The 17,500-nt window shown below is 48.8% G+C and overlaps 6 protein-coding genes across 6 annotated transcripts; 4 read left to right on the forward strand and 2 right to left on the reverse strand.

Annotated features, from left to right (window-relative positions):
- Window positions 1-514: 514 nt before the first annotated feature.
- TOK1_1 (Outward-rectifier potassium channel) lies at window positions 515-2,947 on the forward strand (the record flags this gene model as incomplete). Its single annotated transcript, XM_031152135.1, has 4 exons — window positions 515-630; window positions 786-944; window positions 1,019-1,138; window positions 1,192-2,947. 4 exons carry the CDS (start codon window positions 515-517, stop codon window positions 2,945-2,947), a joined length of 2,151 nt encoding a protein of 716 aa, XP_031002098.1.
- A 2,062-nt stretch (window positions 2,948-5,009) lies between these two features.
- mic-33_0 (putative mitochondrial 2-oxoglutarate/malate carrier protein) lies at window positions 5,010-6,076 on the forward strand (the record flags this gene model as incomplete). The annotated part of the gene is made up of 2 exons (XM_031152136.1): window positions 5,010-5,971; window positions 6,028-6,076. 2 exons carry the CDS (start codon window positions 5,010-5,012, stop codon window positions 6,074-6,076), a joined length of 1,011 nt encoding a protein of 336 aa, XP_031002097.1.
- Window positions 6,077-6,419: 343 nt separating this feature from the next.
- On the reverse strand, window positions 6,420-7,670 carry LHYA1_G007207 (putative tRNA (cytidine(32)/guanosine(34)-2'-O)-methyltransferase; the record flags this gene model as incomplete). Its single annotated transcript, XM_031152137.1, has 2 exons — window positions 6,420-7,507; window positions 7,568-7,670. 2 exons carry the CDS (start codon window positions 7,668-7,670, stop codon window positions 6,420-6,422), a joined length of 1,191 nt encoding a protein of 396 aa, XP_031002096.1.
- Window positions 7,671-7,870: 200 nt separating this feature from the next.
- On the forward strand, window positions 7,871-10,173 carry mak5 (ATP-dependent RNA helicase; the record flags this gene model as incomplete). The annotated part of the gene is made up of 3 exons (XM_031152138.1): window positions 7,871-8,107; window positions 8,159-9,250; window positions 9,301-10,173. 3 exons carry the CDS (start codon window positions 7,871-7,873, stop codon window positions 10,171-10,173), a joined length of 2,202 nt encoding a protein of 733 aa, XP_031002095.1.
- An 866-nt stretch (window positions 10,174-11,039) lies between these two features.
- Window positions 11,040-12,269, reverse strand: LHYA1_G007209 (uncharacterized protein; the record flags this gene model as incomplete). Its single annotated transcript, XM_031152139.1, has 1 exon — window positions 11,040-12,269. The coding sequence occupies one exon, from the start codon at window positions 12,267-12,269 to the stop codon at window positions 11,040-11,042; it is 1,230 nt and encodes a 409-aa protein (XP_031002094.1).
- Window positions 12,270-14,754: 2,485 nt separating this feature from the next.
- LHYA1_G007210 (Uncharacterized protein) lies at window positions 14,755-17,459 on the forward strand (the record flags this gene model as incomplete). Its single annotated transcript, XM_031152140.1, has 3 exons — window positions 14,755-14,791; window positions 15,342-16,998; window positions 17,048-17,459. Coding segments are annotated over 3 exons (2,106 nt in total), but the record flags the coding sequence as incomplete, so codon positions are not given.
- Between the last annotated feature and the right edge of the window lie 41 nt (window positions 17,460-17,500).

The raw sequence follows: 17,500 nt of genomic DNA on the forward strand, positions 1-17,500 counted from the left end.
GACTTCAGGTAAAGTACTTCATTCTCTCTTTTTTCAGCTCAGCTTACAGAAACATTTACTCATCTTTGCAAGTTCCTATTCGTAAAGCTTTATACTACTGAGTCTGAGTCTGTACCTAGGTATTATTTACTTCGTACTAAGCTAAGCCAACTCTTTGTCCGTGCATTCCAAGTCTGCCAAGGAAATTAAGCCTTTCATCTTACTAGCCAGCCCTTTCATCCCATGTGATTGGTGCACGCCACATACGCCACACAATACACGTCAGTGGCGCCAAATCCGGGGAAGGGTCTGCAGATATAATTTACAAAACCTCCGGAGGACACTCCTTTGTCCTGCCACTATGTATTTGCAATACTCAAGTACAGATACTGCAAATTCACCCATTTACTTCGTTTTGAATCTTTTTATTTCATGACGCCACGTTCACCCATCTACTTCTTTTCGAATCTCTTCATTTCGAATCTCTTCATTTCGAATCTCTTCATTTCATGACACCACGAAACTCAGCACGAATATGAACGATCCAGGACTCCACGAGCCCATTTCTGAGGATTCGAAAGACGTCGAGAACTTACATCGGGACGAGGATGATGAAGAGAAGGAGGATGAAGAGGCATATCTGGAACCAAAGTACGAGATGTCTTCCTTGAAATCATATGAGGAAGAGTTATGATGAGTCGTGCGTACGAGCGTGTGCTTGGATGCAAGTTGGAAGATCTAGAATGCATGCATATCTGATGCAGTGATGTAGCGCGAGGAGAACATTGACTGATCAGTTCTTCTAGTACTTGGTGGCTCGCAAGCACTGCCTTTCCTTTAATAGCAGGGACGTTTGGTCCCATGGCATCGGCCTTTTCCATATGTGCTCTAGTCGTACATTGGAGGGTCTACATCCCCCCCGGACAAGCGGAGGAGCATGGGCTTGAAATTGAAGATCCAAAATGGTACGTCTGACTTTTGGAATATTCGACTTCAAATCTCTTAGATAAGGCACAACAAACTGACGCCAAAGGTAAAGGTTGATTGCAGTAAATGCTGTCCAACTTGTCATTGCTCTAATATCGAATCTCGCACTGCTTTTGAACATGGGGAAGAAGATTCGTTTTGCAGTTGCACAGCCTATCACGATTATAGGATGGTAAGATCCCATTATAAGTACGGAATGCATCACATATTCTGACAACCGGCCAGGTACGTCTCGTCGTTCACATTGATTGGACTCTGCGCCTGCGCCAGCGGCCCTCTCATCATCGAGCCTCGAGAAGATCATGCTTTCACTCAAGCTTACTACTACGCCATATTCGCAGCAGCAATTTATTTCTGGGTAGCGATACTGATGTCTAGCACCTTTTACGGTGCCTACAAGGGCTATTATGAAAAGGAGTTCCAGTTGACCATGAGTCAGCGAACCTTAATGTTGCAAACTATTAGTTTCCTCATCTATCTCCTCGCTGGAGCTGCCGTGTACTCTCACATCGAAGGATGGAAATTCCTCGATGCTGTATACTGGGCAGATTTCACTCTTCTTACCGTCGGGATCGGCGATTATGCGCCAGAAACACATCTCGGCAGGAGTCTCTTATTCCCTTTTGCCATCGGCGGGATCATAATCATCGGTCTAGTTATCGGTTCGATTCGATCACTTGTTTTAGAGCGCGGAAAGGCCAAGATGGGAGCTCGGATGGTTGAGAAGGAACGAGAACGTATGATCAAACGGGTAGAGAAAAAGTCCAGTGGCGTACTTCTCGAGCCCGTGACTGAGGGGAAAGCATCTCGAACTTCTTCCAACATGCCGCTTGAAAACACGGATGGGATGACCGAGCGAGACCGCCGCAAGCATGAATTCCATATGATGCGAAAGATACAACATCAGGCCCACATTCGCCAGTCTTGGACATCCCTTGCCATTTGGGGCAGCGCTACCCTCTTCCTTTGGTTCGTCGGTGCTGCGGTCTTCCAAGCTGCCGAATATGAACAGGACTGGTCATATTTCGGTTCTCTGTACTTTGCGTACACTTCACTGCTTACCATTGGATATGGAGACTTCTACCCTCAATCCAACTCGGGAAAGCCGTTCTTCGTCCTCTGGTCTCTACTCGCCGTCCCATCTCTCACCATTTTAATCAGCAAAATGGGCGACACTATCGTGAAAGAAATTCGAGATTTGACGCTTTGGGTTGCAAATATCACCATCTTGCCAGGAGAAAAAGGAATCCGGGTTACGCTAAAAGAAGGAGCGAAGCAACTCACGCTCGGCCGATTCTTCAACTCTAAAGACAACATCTTTGCCCCGCCTGGCATCCTGGGTGAAGGACGCCGCTCGATATCTTCCGAGGACGGGGATCAGAAAGATGACCCGGAATCGGCCGCTCAAAGAGTTGCGGGCGACAAAGCTAAGAAAGAAGAGAGAAGCGCAGATAACAGGGCTAAGGAAGACGATAAATTACCTGATGCCAAAGTCGATTATCATCTGCTTTTGACCAAGGAGATTGGGAAGGTCTTGAAGCACTTGCATTCCAGCCCGCCCAGGAAATACACTTTTGAGGAGTGGGCTTGGTATTTGAAACTCGTCGGTGAGGATGAAGGATCCACGGGGTCTCATCGAAAACCAACTCTTAGAGCGAAAGGACAGGGTAGAGACCTAGGCACGGGAGTTGGACAGCGAGGCGGAAGGGAAGATGATATGAAAGATGGCAGGATCGAGAAATGGAGTTGGGTTGGGCAGAGGAGTCCATTGATGGGTGGAAAGGAGGAGGCAGAATGGGTGCTTGAGAGGTTGGTGAGGACTTTGGAGTGGGAGTTGGAAGACTGCAGGAGGGACGAGTTGGAAAGCAAGGGCGAGATAGAGGAACAGGAAGAGTCCGTCGACGAGATAAGTGAAGCAGATGCAGGCCCTGCAGAAGGCAGTGCGCCCAAGGTGCTCTCACCAGGAAAGGAAAGTACATGAGTTGATATATTCCAACACGTCACCCATCAATCCCTCGGTTTCATGCTTCATATACCTCCGATTCAGGACTTCCGGCAACATCATGGCTTGATGAGACGAAGTCATACCGAGGGGCAAATTAAAGATCACTCCGACCCGGCTCTCGCTCCGGCTGTTGATGCGAAGCAACCATGAGGGAGGGGAGGGCTAGGAGAGAACGTTCCCGGCCGGGAGAGGAGCTCATCATAAGGAAGTGAAAGTCTCTCGGCCGGCAAGGTCAGTACCTAGAGTTTAGAAAATAATAAGCTAAGCTTCTTTAAGCAGGGCAGGGCAGGGGCGGTTAGTGCCGGCTCGTTACTTCGGAAGGCAGGTGCAGAATAATGCGTACTAGCTATTATTTAGCTCCATATGACGTTCTAGATTTAGATAGGTAGCTGTCTGGATGAAATCAATAATTATTTAGAAGGTAGCAAGAATGAAAGTTGCAAGAAGTAAGCTAGAATAGAGCGCAATGTTGTAATGACGATGCAGATTTACCTCGATCCGGTTTCTTATCGTCGTTATCGTGTTTAAGTTCTGGACCGTACCCCGCATTTCGAGGAGATCGACCGCCTAAACATATAACTGCAGTTATAAGTATGTAGTAGGTACTTGTGTATGAATGATAGAACTTCAAAGCATGCGAAGAGTAGAGAAGAAAACATACATAGGTAGGAAAAGGAAAAGGAAAACCTAAGGTATAGGTAGAGTCCAACTTGTACTACCTACTTATATGTACCTCATACTTGCTTTCACTAGCACGCACGCACCTTATACAGGTGTTGCAGCACACACTGAGACTGAGAAGCAAGAAATACAGCCAAGGTACATATATAAGAGTCTCTAACATCTTCTTCTATCTCTTCAATACAAGCAATGCAATGATTCAGGAAAATGTAAAAGAAAGAAAGAAAGCTCCTAAACCGTAAACCCAGAAGCCCTGATAGATACCTATAGATATATAGCAAAACATATCTCCAAAGATCCCTCCCTCCCTCCCTTCTAACAAGTACCTCACCATCTTGTACATGTACATGTACACAGTACAAGCCCGCCCACCGCGTACCCGCGAACCCCGCTTCCACCTACCTATCCGCCATTCAAAAGAGCGCCCTCCATCCCTCGCTCCCTCTCCCTCACTCATTCACCCAACCCAGCGAGCGAGTGAGCGGGCGGGTACAAGCGACCAACAAGCAGAACAGCCGTCGCTTTTCCCCTCTCCATCCCATCGTCCGAAAGGTAAATCCATCAACCTCTTCCAAACACCATCGTCAACCTCATCGTCGCTGCTATCGTCCCATCCGTGTGCTCTGCTCGCTCTCATCCATACAAAGAGATACATACACACACATGCAAACCACCGTACATGCGCTTCGGTTGATTGGTTACGCTTATCAATTATTCGCCTACCTACCCTTACCTACTCGTACTCCACAGCCCGATTAATCTAACGCTCTTCGGCGGCGAGGGCGTCAACGGAAAGCAGTTTCGCCTTTTTAGTGCGGATCCTTGTGCAAGGACTACTGCAGGTGAGTGTAGTGTAGCTAGTGTAGTGTATTGTCTTTCTTTGCAATTACCATGGCTATTGCCGTAATCTATTCTATTCTATTCTCCGGTCTCGCTTTTTCCCAATACACCACACAATGTCCGTCGAGTTCACGCTTTCTTCAAACTTCAAAAGGATTTCTTGACCACGGCTATATACCGCGGCTCCGTATTACGGCTCCGTTTATCGAGAGCCCTGGCTTGTATCTATCCAATGAGCCGTGCTCCATTTCTATAGCAGATGCAGACCCACCAGGGGAAACAGCGTTTCAATGTTTTCTTATTTCGTTGATATAACTCGGAATGTCTCCCGCGAGTGCAGGGCAGAGTAGATCTAGAGCTCCTTCTTGATTTTTACAGAGCAGAGCTAACAGCTTCTCTTTCGTCTGGCATCTAGCGAACCCAGCTGCTCGACATATCATTCATATACTTTCCCTCCTCTGCCCTACCTCTACCTCTACCTCTACCTCTACCTCCACCTTTACTTGTAACTCCAACAATGTCCACCTCCAACCCCTTCAAGCAAGCCGCCGAAGCCGCGCGCAAGAAAACCTCCGAGGCAGTGGACGCTACAAAACGGCTAGCTGCAGACAGTCCCGTCGGCAAGAACGACCTGCTACACACGCCGTTCATGCGGGGCGCGCTGCCATTCATAAACGGCGGGCTGGCAGGCATGGCAGCAACGACCGTGATCCAGCCGATCGATATGATAAAAGTGCGCTTGCAGCTCGCAGGCGAGGGAGCGAGAACGGGGCCCAAACCATCACCGTTGTCAGTGACGAGAGAGATCATCGCCGCGGGGAAGGTCATGGATCTATATACCGGCCTGTCGGCAGGGTTGTTGCGTCAAGCTGTGTATACGACTGCGCGGCTGGGCTTCTTTGATACGTTCATGAAAGCTTTGACAGTGAGGGCACAGGAGAAGGGAAACAAGATTGGCTTTGCGGAGAGAGCGGGTGCTGGTTTGAGTGCTGGGGGTCTTGCGGCTATGATTGGCAACCCGGCCGACTTGGCGCTCATTCGAATGCAATCTGATGGCTTGAAGCCGGTCGCTGAGAGGAAGCAGTATAGGTCTGTGTTTCATGCCCTGAAAAGCATTGCCAAATCCGAGGGAGTAGGAGCTCTCTGGGCTGGCGCAGCACCTACAGTCGTCCGAGCCATGGCGTTGAATTTCGGACAGTTGGCTTTCTTCTCGGAAGCCAAGCAACAGCTGAAAGATACATCTCTAAGTCCGCGAACGCAAACACTAACTGCGAGTGCCGTTGCTGGATTCTTTGCTAGTTTCTTCAGCTTGCCGTTTGACTTTGTGAAGACGAGGTTGCAGAAGCAACAGAAGGCGGCCGATGGGACACTTCCTTATAAGGGAATGAGCGATTGCTTTAGAAAGGTGGCCAAGGAAGAGGGTTTGTTGAGATTTTATAGAGGGTTTAGTACTTACTATGTGAGGATCGCGCCGCATGCGTAAGTTTTTGCCAAAATGAGACTTGAATAGAATGTTGCTAACAGGCTTGATTTAGGATGGTAACTTTAATCGTTGCAGATTGGCTCGGCTTCATCACAAAGTGAAACAGGCTAGAAATAAGATGGAGTTGCGCAATATAGTAGTGGCATACCCTACATAAGACTCGGGAGGGAATTTGCTAGTTTTCGGTCATTCCTTGTTTGCTTTTTGGATATTAGTCTCATTTTTGCCCATAAATAAATCATAAGCCAATGACACAAGATGTATCTCAATTGGAGGCCGAATTCTTCAATAGGTGGTCTCACTCGAGGATGTGATATAATTGGACTTGACTACCCATATATTGGAGTAGATTCCAAAATGAAGAACTTGCTTCGGATCAATGCCGCTTCCACACCGCCAGCGCCAGGACTCCACGCTATGCATCAAAATATTCGTTCCAGCATCTCAGGCAATACTGGTTTTTCCATAGGCCCCTCCAGCAGCCTTTCTCATCTCCAAAGCACGCTTGTACGGAGGGGCAGTCGGAGGTTGCACGGGATCGAGTGTAATTCGATCTTTTGGCAGATGATAAGAGGCATCTGCATCGAATCCTGAAAGATCTCCGCAGGCCAAAAACGGGGCTATCCATCTCCCATCTTTCCATGCATCTGCTTCTTCTTCGGGCAAGTGGAGCTCAACAATGCCATCTTCTCCTATGATGATAGGCTTTGCTGGTGCCGTAGACCACGTTCCCTTGGTTGGGTCTTGAAGTGTTGTAAAAGCAACAATTGGATGCTGTGCGGCTTTCGTGGCTACCATCTTTTCCAACCTGTTTCCAATGCCCATTGGCTCCTCGAGACTAGCCTTGAACCCCTCGGGCGGTTGGAAGTTCAGGCAAACAATGAATGCCTCCACACTACTAGCCCGACTTGATCGCGGTTTCGCGACTACTACTTGTTCGAAGAAGATACTCAATTGAGAATATAGTAAATCCACATTGCGTCCCCTGAATATCTTGGCCACAAACTTGCCACCGGGGCGTAATACGCACAATGTGAGGTTTAAAGCAGCGAACAGGAGCTGCGACTGTACATAGATATCAAGATCATGGAGACCAGTGACATCTGGAGCTCCGTCTGATAACACCAAGTCCACAGGATGTGAAGTATGTTGAGATTTCGATGAAGGATCATATGTAGGATCGAGCGCATGTAGTAAAAGCGGAACCGTGGCTGGATGTGTAATATCTGCCTTCAAAGTAATGATACCCGGCAGTGGGCTCATCGGTTGGAGATCGATGGCCACGATTTTGACATCTTTCCGTGGGGCCAACCGGTCCTCTACCGTCAGCTTTTCCTCTGTTATATCTTCCTCTTTGATCGCAGCTCCAAAGATTCCCCGTAACAGCTGCCATGACTTCGCCTGTTCGTCTTCCCAAGCTCTGCGACCGAACTTTTCGCCCTTGATCAGAACTCGAGATAGGACTTGGCTCCAGCTTCCGGGAGCTGCGCAGAGATCAACAACGCGAGTAACGTCTTTGAAGAGGTCGAATTCTAGATGTGTCGTTTAGCGATGGTCAATTGGAGTCTTCTCTCTTGGAGGGGTCGGTATACCTTCGTCCAACTGAAGGAGCTTGAATGCGCTGCGAGCTCGCCATCCTTGCTCCTTTGCAAGCCTGTAGTAAGCATCGCGCTTATCTTTTGAAGACTTTCCCATGTTGCCTCGGATGCTATTGCATTTGTGCTGAGAATCTCTCGTAATTGTGAATTCACAAGGCTGAAAAGGATTTCCCTAGCGCGGGGCTGGAAGACGCTAAAATGGTCCCTCCAGAAAAAAGTTCGGTGAACATCATTTCATTGAAACCAGCCATACAGCAACTCCCCAGACTAGAAAAACATCTTCTCCGCTGAACCATAATGGCTTCCGATTCGAAGAAGCGGGCAAGGCCTATCCCAAAGTCAAGCCAAAAATCCAAGAGACAAAAAGTCGAGCCTGCGAAAAATAAAACCGTGGAAAAAAGGCCAGTAGCATTGGATGCATTGCCATGGAACGAGGTCAAATTACCCGATATGTTTGACGATGCGGAAGGATTCTTTGGCCTTGAGGAAGTAGAGGGTGTGGAGGTGGTCAAAGAGGGGAACCAGTTGAAATTTGTAAGTATTGATTGAAATTTTCGACCTCTACTAGCTTACACATGCTATCAGGTATCTGCAACTGTCCAAACTCCCGAGAACGAAGACGAAGAATGGGAGGGTTTCGGAGAAGACGTAGTAGAAACTGCGCCTGTGGAAGCATCATCGAATGTAGATTTGAAGTCAAAGGCAGAAAAGAAGGAGAATAAATCCAAGGCCAAGAAGGATAAAAAAGAGGAGTCCAAGAAAGAAGCGCCCAAAGCAGAGACCAAGGCAGAACTTGAGACGAATATTTTCAAGGCACTAGAAGAAGATGCAGAAGATGGCATAGACGTTTCTGCATGGGAAGATCTCGACCTTTCTTCTCACACCCTAGGTGCTCTATCAAAACTTGGGTTTGCGAAACCCACTCCCATCCAGTCAGCCGCTATACCGGAAATCCTTGCAGGTCATGACGTTGTTGGAAAGGCATCAACTGGTTCTGGAAAGACATTAGCTTTCGGACTACCAATATTGGAAAGCTGGCTCGAGACATACGGAGAGTTAGAGGATGAAGACCTGAAAACTGCACGGCCTCCTACTGCTCTGATTCTTTCCCCCACCCGCGAACTGGCACATCAGTTGACGGAACATCTCAGAGCTCTTTGCAAGGGTCTATCGAACGCTCCGTTTGTAGCTGCTGTCACTGGCGGTCTATCCGTCCAGAAACAACAACGGCAGCTAGCGAAAGCAGACATTGTGATCGGTACACCTGGACGCCTATGGGAGGTGATGAGCTCGAGTATAGAGCTGTCAGCATCTTTCAAGCAAATCAAGTTTTTGGTGGTGGATGAAGCAGATAGACTTCTAACAGAAGGCCATTTTAAGGAAGCAGAAGAGATTCTCAGCGCTTTGGACAGGCAGCAAAATGCGGAGGAAGGTGATGAGGAGAATATCCCTCCTCGACAGACTTTGGTGTTTTCAGCTACGTTTGCAAAGGGTCTCCAGCAGAAATTGGCTGGGAAGGGAAAGCAGGGTCTTATGGATGATGCAGAGTCGATGGAGTATCTTCTAAAGAAGCTCAATTTCCGAGAAGACAAGCCCAAGTTTGTTGATGTCAACCCCATCTCCCAGATGGCTGATGGGCTGAAAGAAGGCATGGTTGAATGTGCCGGCACCGAAAAGGTAAGAAGCTCTCCAACTCTGCATCCCATCCCTCACTAACAAGCCCCCAGGATCTCTACCTCTATTCCCTCCTCCTCTACCACCCAAACCAACGCACCCTAATCTTCACCAACTCAATCCACTCGGTTCGCCGCCTCGTTCCCCTCCTTCAAAACCTCAACCTGCACGTCCACGCCCTGCACTCCCAAATGATCCAAAAAGCCCGCATGCGCTCCATCGAGCGCTTCTCCTCGCCCAAAGCCACGTCCTCCATCCTCGTCGCCACCGACGTCGCAGCCCGCGGTCTGGACATCGGCGGCGTGCAACTGGTAATCCACTACCACCTACCCCGTACCGCAGACATGTACGTGCACCGGTCTGGGCGCACGGCGCGAGCCGACGCATCCGGATCAAGCATATTGCTGTGTGCGCCCGAGGAAATCGTAGGGACGCGTCGCCTGGTTGCGAAAGTGCATGCGCAGAATGCGGTCCAGGGCGGCGGGAATAAGAAGCAGTATTACATGCGCTCGCTGGATCTGGATCGCAAGGTTGTAGGGCGCCTGAAGCCCAGGGTTACGCTGGCGAAGAAGATCGCGGATAGTGCGCTGGCCAAGGAGAGAAAGGGGCATGATGATGAGTGGGTCCGGAATGCGGCCGAGGAGCTGGGTGTGGATTATGATAGTGAGGAGTTTGAGGCTGCGGGTGGGGCGAGGAAGGGGAGGGGGACGGGGAGGAAGTTGAAGGAGAAGGAGGCGAGGGCGTTGACGAAGAATGAGTTGGGGGCTTTGAAAGGGGAGTTGAGGGGTTTGTTAACACAGAGGGTCAATGTTGGTGTCAGTGAGCGGTATCTAACCGCAGGGACTGTTGATATCAATGAGCTGTTAAAGGGAGCCAAGGGCGATTTCTTAGGAAAGGTCGAAGGAATCGGTATGGAGGATTCATAGTTCCATACTTCATACTTGGACTACAAAATATAACCACGTCTTTCGAAGACCAGACATCCAATTTCATTGGCAGAAATTCGACAAGTATAATCACTCAAGTGAGCCCATAAGTTTGCATCTTCCATAATAAAATCCACCCAACCGCACGTAGTTAGTTTCCTCACAACGCTACATCTAATGCGCCTGCTTCGCTTTACGCTGTACCTTTATCGATGGGGATGGGTGGGCGAGGTGGAAACATGCGCCGCCAGCCAGGAGAAGAGGCTTTGATAATTTAGAGAGTGTTCTTGAAGTTGAAATCTACATATATATATATATGACTAAGAGGCAGTCAAGTTAGTCTACGGAGTACAGGGTCTGATTCGGAATAACAATAACAGTCTATCCATCTTTACTCATGAGGGGAATGAGTGCATGGCCCATGCATGGCACGCCCGTTGTAGTCTTGTGAGGATAGGAAGCAGCATAGTCTAAAGCTACCTAGGCAAGGTCTACTGTACTGTTACAGGTCGATTTATGTATATTCATTAATATGACTGTGTACTAGGTAATTATGCTGCAAGTCAAGAAGAAATCATTAAGATAATTGGTCAAGGGCACGTTCTTTTATTCATATCATGTTTAGTTTAGTCACAAGTCAACTTCTGGTTAAATACTGTATGTACTGCAACAAAAGATTTTCATTAGGTTCATACAACTCGAAAGGTAAAGAAGACTATCTCAGTGAGGCCTGCCTCATCTAACTATTATCGCGCAAATGAGATGAGCAAAAGGTATCCTCCTCGAGTATCAAGATCCGCTCGAGTCCTGTTTTAACCTCTTCCCTTCCCCCTTTGCCTCCCTCCCTCTCCGTGGATTAACCCCATTCAAAACCTAGCTCGTCGACCTCTGAGGAATCCCAGGTTTGGGTGGCGGGGCTGTCGAGCCTTGACCGTTGCGTTGGTAGTCGAGTTGCCTGACGAAGCTCCGCTGCCACACGTTCCAAAGCCTGCTTGACATCCGTCGCCGCAGTGTTCGGTTGTGTCGCCGCAGAAATTCCACTTGGAGCAACAGGCTCCGAACTGGGTTTGGCCGGCGCAGGTGCTAGACGCGCCGCACTCGCCGTGCGACGACACGGTGAGGGATCCGCTGGTTCCTGTTCCGGACGATGCGGGTGCTGAAGCGGTAGCGGTGGCTGAGCCTGCTGCTGCTCCTCCTGCTGCTGCTGAGGACACAGGGAGGGTTGAGAATCCTGAGCTTGCGGCTACGGAAGATGCAATGGGGGCGGCTACGGCTGCTGAGGAAGCTGTTGAGCCACCACTAGCAGCTGGAGATGCTGAAGGAGCCGATGACCCGCTAGCAGCTGGGGCAGATGCCGAAGTACCGCTCCCTGAGCTGGATCCCGATGATGGTCCACCGATGCCGTTGACTGCCACGCAAGTCCCAGAGATGGTGCCAGTGGCACCTGCTGTTCCGGTGAGATCTGGACCTGGGTCTGGGAAGGCCAAGTCTGTACCCTCGACCGAGTGGCAGCCGTTGGGGTCGACGTTGGCGACGAAGAGGCCGGGGCGTGAAGAAAAGGCCGTGTCGCGCTCGGAGATGGTGCGTTTCGCGGAAGCTGCACCAATGGTGACGGATGCACAGTTCATGTATATCTCGCGGTTGCCGACCTTGTTGTACCAAGTCCATGCGAACAAGGCAGATCCAGTCTTTGCGTCTGAAGGGATGGTGAAGTCGAAGTTTTGACCAGACGACGTCGGACAGTTCCCGATGTACGAATGGATGACGGTGAAGGTTTTACCTACGTCGTACGATAAAGCCGCTTGACAACTACCGCCACTGTGTGTTGCTCCTCCGACGACTGTGAAGTTGGCTTTGGCACCTGGGGCCCAGGTAACGACCGATGCTCCTTCCCCGGTGGTATCAGACATGGCTGTCTGATAACCTTTGCAAGGGAACTGAGCAACCCCAGATAGTGGGGCAGTCATAGAATAATCAGCATTCTTAGCGTGACTATTAAACTTGGACTTTAGTGGAGGCGGGAAAGACATTTCCATGTGGGCCATGGCGGTTGTTGATCCGAGAGCCAGAGCGGCGAGGATTGTTGTGTACTGCATGTTGATTTGGAGTTTCAGGCCTGCTGAATGTATGTGTGCTTTGTGTTTGTGTGTTTGTAGATGTGTTTGATGTTGGTATTGCAGAGGTGTTGAAGTTGTATGTGGGAATGAATCAGGGAGAGCTCGATGATTAAACTTATAGAATATCTAAAAGATGTGTTCTGTACAAGGAAGACAATGGAACAATAGAGATGGCTGTTATTGTGCGAACAATAGAAGTAAACAGGCTCGGATCAACGAGAATACAAAGAATGAATATGCAACGAACAATGGGAGTGTTCAGCAATGCAAGAATTCACTTGGAGGGAAGTTTCAATACTTAAGTCTTTCAAACAGCCTCAGAGTCCAAGACCAATCATTAAATAGAATGCACGTAAAGAGGAAGGAGGTCTTAGGAAGTTTCATAGAAACAAGCTATGCTTGCTCTGACCACTGCTGGAGATATACCAGGTAACAACAGTCATCGACGCAACACCAAACAAAAAGGTCCGTAGTGAGCCAGGACTTGCTGGACTGATACAAGAGGCTGACTCTTCTTGAACCGTGCATAAGTGCCGAATCTACAAAGACATTCCAGCCACTCAACCGTGTCAAGGACCTGCAGATAATGTAGACGGATTATACATCTGAAAGAGCATTAAGATGGATACTCGAAACATGGAATTATCCAAGTGATTGATAGAAGGTTCTTGCATAAGATAGGTGAGAAACAAGTAGTCAGTCGCAGCCTTCCGAGCCAATCATGCCACTTGAAACGCAGGTCTTTGAAGCGAGCGACCTCTAAGCGCGACGCGCCTGGTCCAACCAACTCAAGCAAGCAAGTTGCCATGACTGCTACCTAGCGAAGAAGCGGCTGGAATCATCCGCAGAACTGCTTGTTCGCTCGCATATCTCAGATGCGTGCATCATGCGTTATGTTGTTATGTGATTGTAAAGGAGGAGTTGAGGTTGAGGTTGAGCTCAGGTGAGGTTCGTTTAAGGCAGGGGCGGGTCTCGCTAATCATTCAGCATGTTGGCGCTGAATCTCAGGGGTTGTGTTGTGTTGTGTTGTGTTGTCATTATTGCCTTCAACATACCTATGTGATTCATGATAGGGAGAATGACAGATGGAACGATTAAAAAGTAATACTATGATGATATTTTTATTAATACTCTATTTCAGATGTGGTGGTCCAAGCATGTATGTATTTCTGGCGTAAGATGGAAAGGATAGATAGATATAATTAGTGTGAGATTAATTGATTGACTTGCTGGGTTTATTTATTAGACGTTTATTATATCCTCATATACTTGCAGCTACTAAAAGAACAGCCCGTCTTCTCCCACCAGTCATACCTATGGCAGGAATCCTTCGTTGGAGAATGAGACGGACAGACAGACAGACAGATACCAATATGCGGGAAGGGCAAGTACAACTACGCAGAATCCCATGGACAGGGTACTTGGGAGCATCTCGTCACACCTCAATTTCCGACTCTCGGGAGACTGGTGGTTGACTGGGAGGGGGGGGTGAAGCATGTGCATGCATGAGGTGAAGCAGCGAAGAAGTGAGGCGAAAAGAAAGGTTGTTGTCAAGACATGAAGTGTACCTAGGTAGGTAATGTAATGTGGAAGGACTTGAAGAACCAAACAGAATATAGCAGTGAAGTATGTATGGTACTCACTCAACACGTGCCATGTTCATGTTGGACGCCCGAGCCCGAGCCTAGATTTCATGTGCCCCTGTGGATCTTTGCCAGCACTCGCGTGGGAAACTGCCAGCCACAGAACACAAAGCAACAGCGCACACTCAAACGCCCGAGGGGAATTGATGGGATGGATGGATGGATGGATGGATGGATGGATGGATGGATGGATGGAATAATAGAATAATAGAATAACAATAATAGGTAGAGGTCTGTGAAAACCAAGAAATACAAATAAATAGAGAAAGTGTACCTACCTACTGGTAGGTACGGAAGGAAGTTGGTGGGGCCAGATACTCGGTATGTCGTCACCGCTTTAGAGTGCCACATGAAGGAGAGAATCAAATATGTGATGACGAGACTGCACCTGGCAGAATATTGCAATTATTGGAATCAAATGATGAATAATAATAAATATGAATATTAATTACTTAATCAAGTAATTAAATATTTAAGTAATAAATATAAATAACAAGTACCGATTTAATCCAAATATAAAGAAATGAGTAATTATGATGACTCAGGACGGAAGGCTGTCAAACGACACATGATCTTACCCGTGACCTTTACCCATAAAGTCAACAAACCCACTCAGATCTTCAACTCCTTCACGATTACTGTATTTGTCAGCTGGGAATAAGATCTTCAAGGACATCACCAGTGATTGCGCTTGCTCGCCACCGCTCCTTCTCCTCCTCCTCCTCCTCCTTTTCCCCTCCTCTCCACTCTCACCTCCTATCTGGTTGCCTTGCCTCACGCCAATCCAAATCCTTCACCTCACCTTCACCTTCACCTCCATCATGACTTCAAATCCCTCTTCACAAACAGGTCAGCAGAGTTAGTCTTGCCTCACCGCCATCTTTATCTATCTATAACCCATTCTCATGCATGCCACAAGGTTGCAACGCATAATAAATGGCAGACTGTGGGGTCATCTGCTCGGTAGAACTAGACTGACTTGATGCGTTGGCAGTTGCAATCGGACGTGATCCGTCCTCACGCGAACATGGACTCCAGCCTCAGCAGGCCAGGGTCTGTCGATATTTCAGCAGAACAGGTATTTTATTATTTATTCATTTATTTATTGAAATCCCCCTGCATTTTTCTGATTCGTTGCACTGCCGGCCTATTTGCATATGCACCAAGTGTTGTGCAGCATACCCGGTGGATCCCGTGATTTATAGTACTATCACCGGCGTGGGGGACTGCACTACACTGTTGATCAGCTTCACATTGATGGGATGACTCGAGATGTGCCTCCAACCATGGAGACATGCTGTCCTACCCACAGCTGCCCCAGAGTTACACCACGTGATGTAGTGGAGCAGCACAAGAAGCCTCGAGGACAGGGCCGTCCTACCAGATCCAGTGCTGACTGAACTGATAGGACATTGTCGAGCAGGCAATGATTGCCACTTTCTGCATGATGAGTCACGACTTCCTGGAGTACAGGTCAGTATCGGGGAATCAATGTGGGGAGATGCTCCGGAAGCAGCGGGTTCTGGGGAGCTTGCAGACAATGGAACAGTCCAAGACCGTCGACAAGCTGTTACTCAGCCTGCCGCTTCTCGTGTTGTCGCCAAGCCAGTTCCACAAGCACAGATTCAAGATCCAAGAGAATTTCAGCTCGGTCAGATCAGAAGGAGATACTCGCCCAAGGAGTCGAGACAGTCAGACGGCTCAACCCTACTGAGAATTAGTCTTACTCCGTCAGACCCGGACTTTCCATTTGAAATGACCGCTCTGGACTGTAGTTTTATTGTACCTCTTGCATATCCAAAGATCAGACCATCATTGAAGGTTGGTAACAAAGACATCCCGAGAGGATTCGCCTTGAATGTCGAAGCAGGGTTTGATGGCCTCGTTCAGGAGAAGCCCGATGCTACTCTACTCGAGTTGGCAAAGAGCCTGGACAGAAACCTAGAGGCATTCCTGTCTGCTCCAAAGGCAGACACGGTAAAGTTGATGCCTAATAAAGATACTCGCCACCTCTCAGCCTTGCCAGCGCGGTCAGTGCAGCCAGCCGAGGTTCCACCACAGGGTCAAGATACGCCACAGGCTGTACAATCGGAGATCAAGTCTACATATCCTGTGAAACCTGTGGAGAACTTTACTGTCCAGCAGAAAGCAGAAGCAGCTAAGCGCAGAGAGACAGAGACTAGACAGCTTGAAGCGCGAATGGGAAGACTACCCCTTTATAAGAAGTCAGGTGATGGCATTGCGTACACACTACCCATTGAGCCTCGAAAACGGGCTGAGCTTCCCGTTGCTCTACAGGCTGTCAAATCAGTTAAGTTGTTTGTTCCTTTGCTGTATCCATTGCAGTCTTGTCGGGTTCAACTTGAAGGTGTTGATCGAAGCGAGCAAACGGCAGTGGAAAAGGGGTTTGAGAGAAAGGCTGCTCAGGGGATAGACAACACTACGCTAATGGGTCACATGAACTTCTTAGCACAGAATATTCAGGTACTTGCCAAGACAGTTCTTGAGCCTGAGAAAAAGTCAGTACCTGTAATAGTCCAGCCACAAGAACCTGCCGCCAGTGCTGCGGAAGGAAAATGGGTTGAAGGCCATCAAGATGCAGAACGAAGTCACATCCAATACATCACTCGACCTCCTGAGTGGACCATTATCAACAAGTATGGGGACTCTGAAGATGATTCTGAAGATGACTATTCCTACGATTCAGGTGACGAATTTACAGAAGATGAAGAAAGTGTTGTCGAAATCAAGACAAGCGGACAACAATCATCCCCACCACCAGCACAAAACCAAGAAAAAGGAACAGCATTGTCTTTTCCCTTTATTGAGCTCTACGGTATTGAACTCCTCGAGGTAGTAGTTTTGAACCTCTCTATCAAATGCGAGAGATGCAAAGACGTGATGGAAATCAAAGGTCTCCGCGATGGCGTCACAAAGCACGAAAGCTGCAAGAAGTGCGCTACTCTCCTCGGCGTAGGTTTCCGACGAGATCTAATACACGCCAACGCCGTCCGAGCCGGCTTTTTAGACCTCGAGGGTTGTGTTCCAGTTGACATGCTCCTTAGGTAACTTTCCTCGCTACCCCTTTCTAACCCCACTAACTCCATCTACCAGCACATTCATACCAACCTGCTCCCAATGCTCCACTGCCTACCCAGCACCAGGAATCGTCTCTGTACGCGGCGATACTACGAGCAATATCTGCCGAGAATGCCACCAGAAGTTCAGCTTCAAGATCCCGCAAACGAAATTCCTGCGCATCTCCTCGGAACACGTACCTCGCTCCGCAGGACCGCGGAGGAAGAAAGAAACCCTGGGCCTCACGCCCGGCACGGAGCTGCCGAAACGCGGTCGCTGTCGCCATTACACCAAGAGCTATCGCTGGTTCCGATTCAGCTGTTGCCAGAAGGTGTACGCGTGCGATAAATGCCACGACGCGGCCGAGGAGCACCCGAACGAGTGGGCGAACCGCATGATCTGCGGCTGGTGTAGTCGCGAGGGCAATTATCGACCGGAGGACTGTGGGGTTTGCCATGGGGTGCTTGTTGGGAAGAGAGGGGGAGGGGG

The sequence above is a fragment of the Lachnellula hyalina genome (assembly GCF_007821495.1).
Source record: "Lachnellula hyalina strain CBS 185.66 chromosome Unknown contig00188, whole genome shotgun sequence".
Classification (NCBI taxonomy): domain Eukaryota; kingdom Fungi; phylum Ascomycota; class Leotiomycetes; order Helotiales; family Lachnaceae; genus Lachnellula; species Lachnellula hyalina.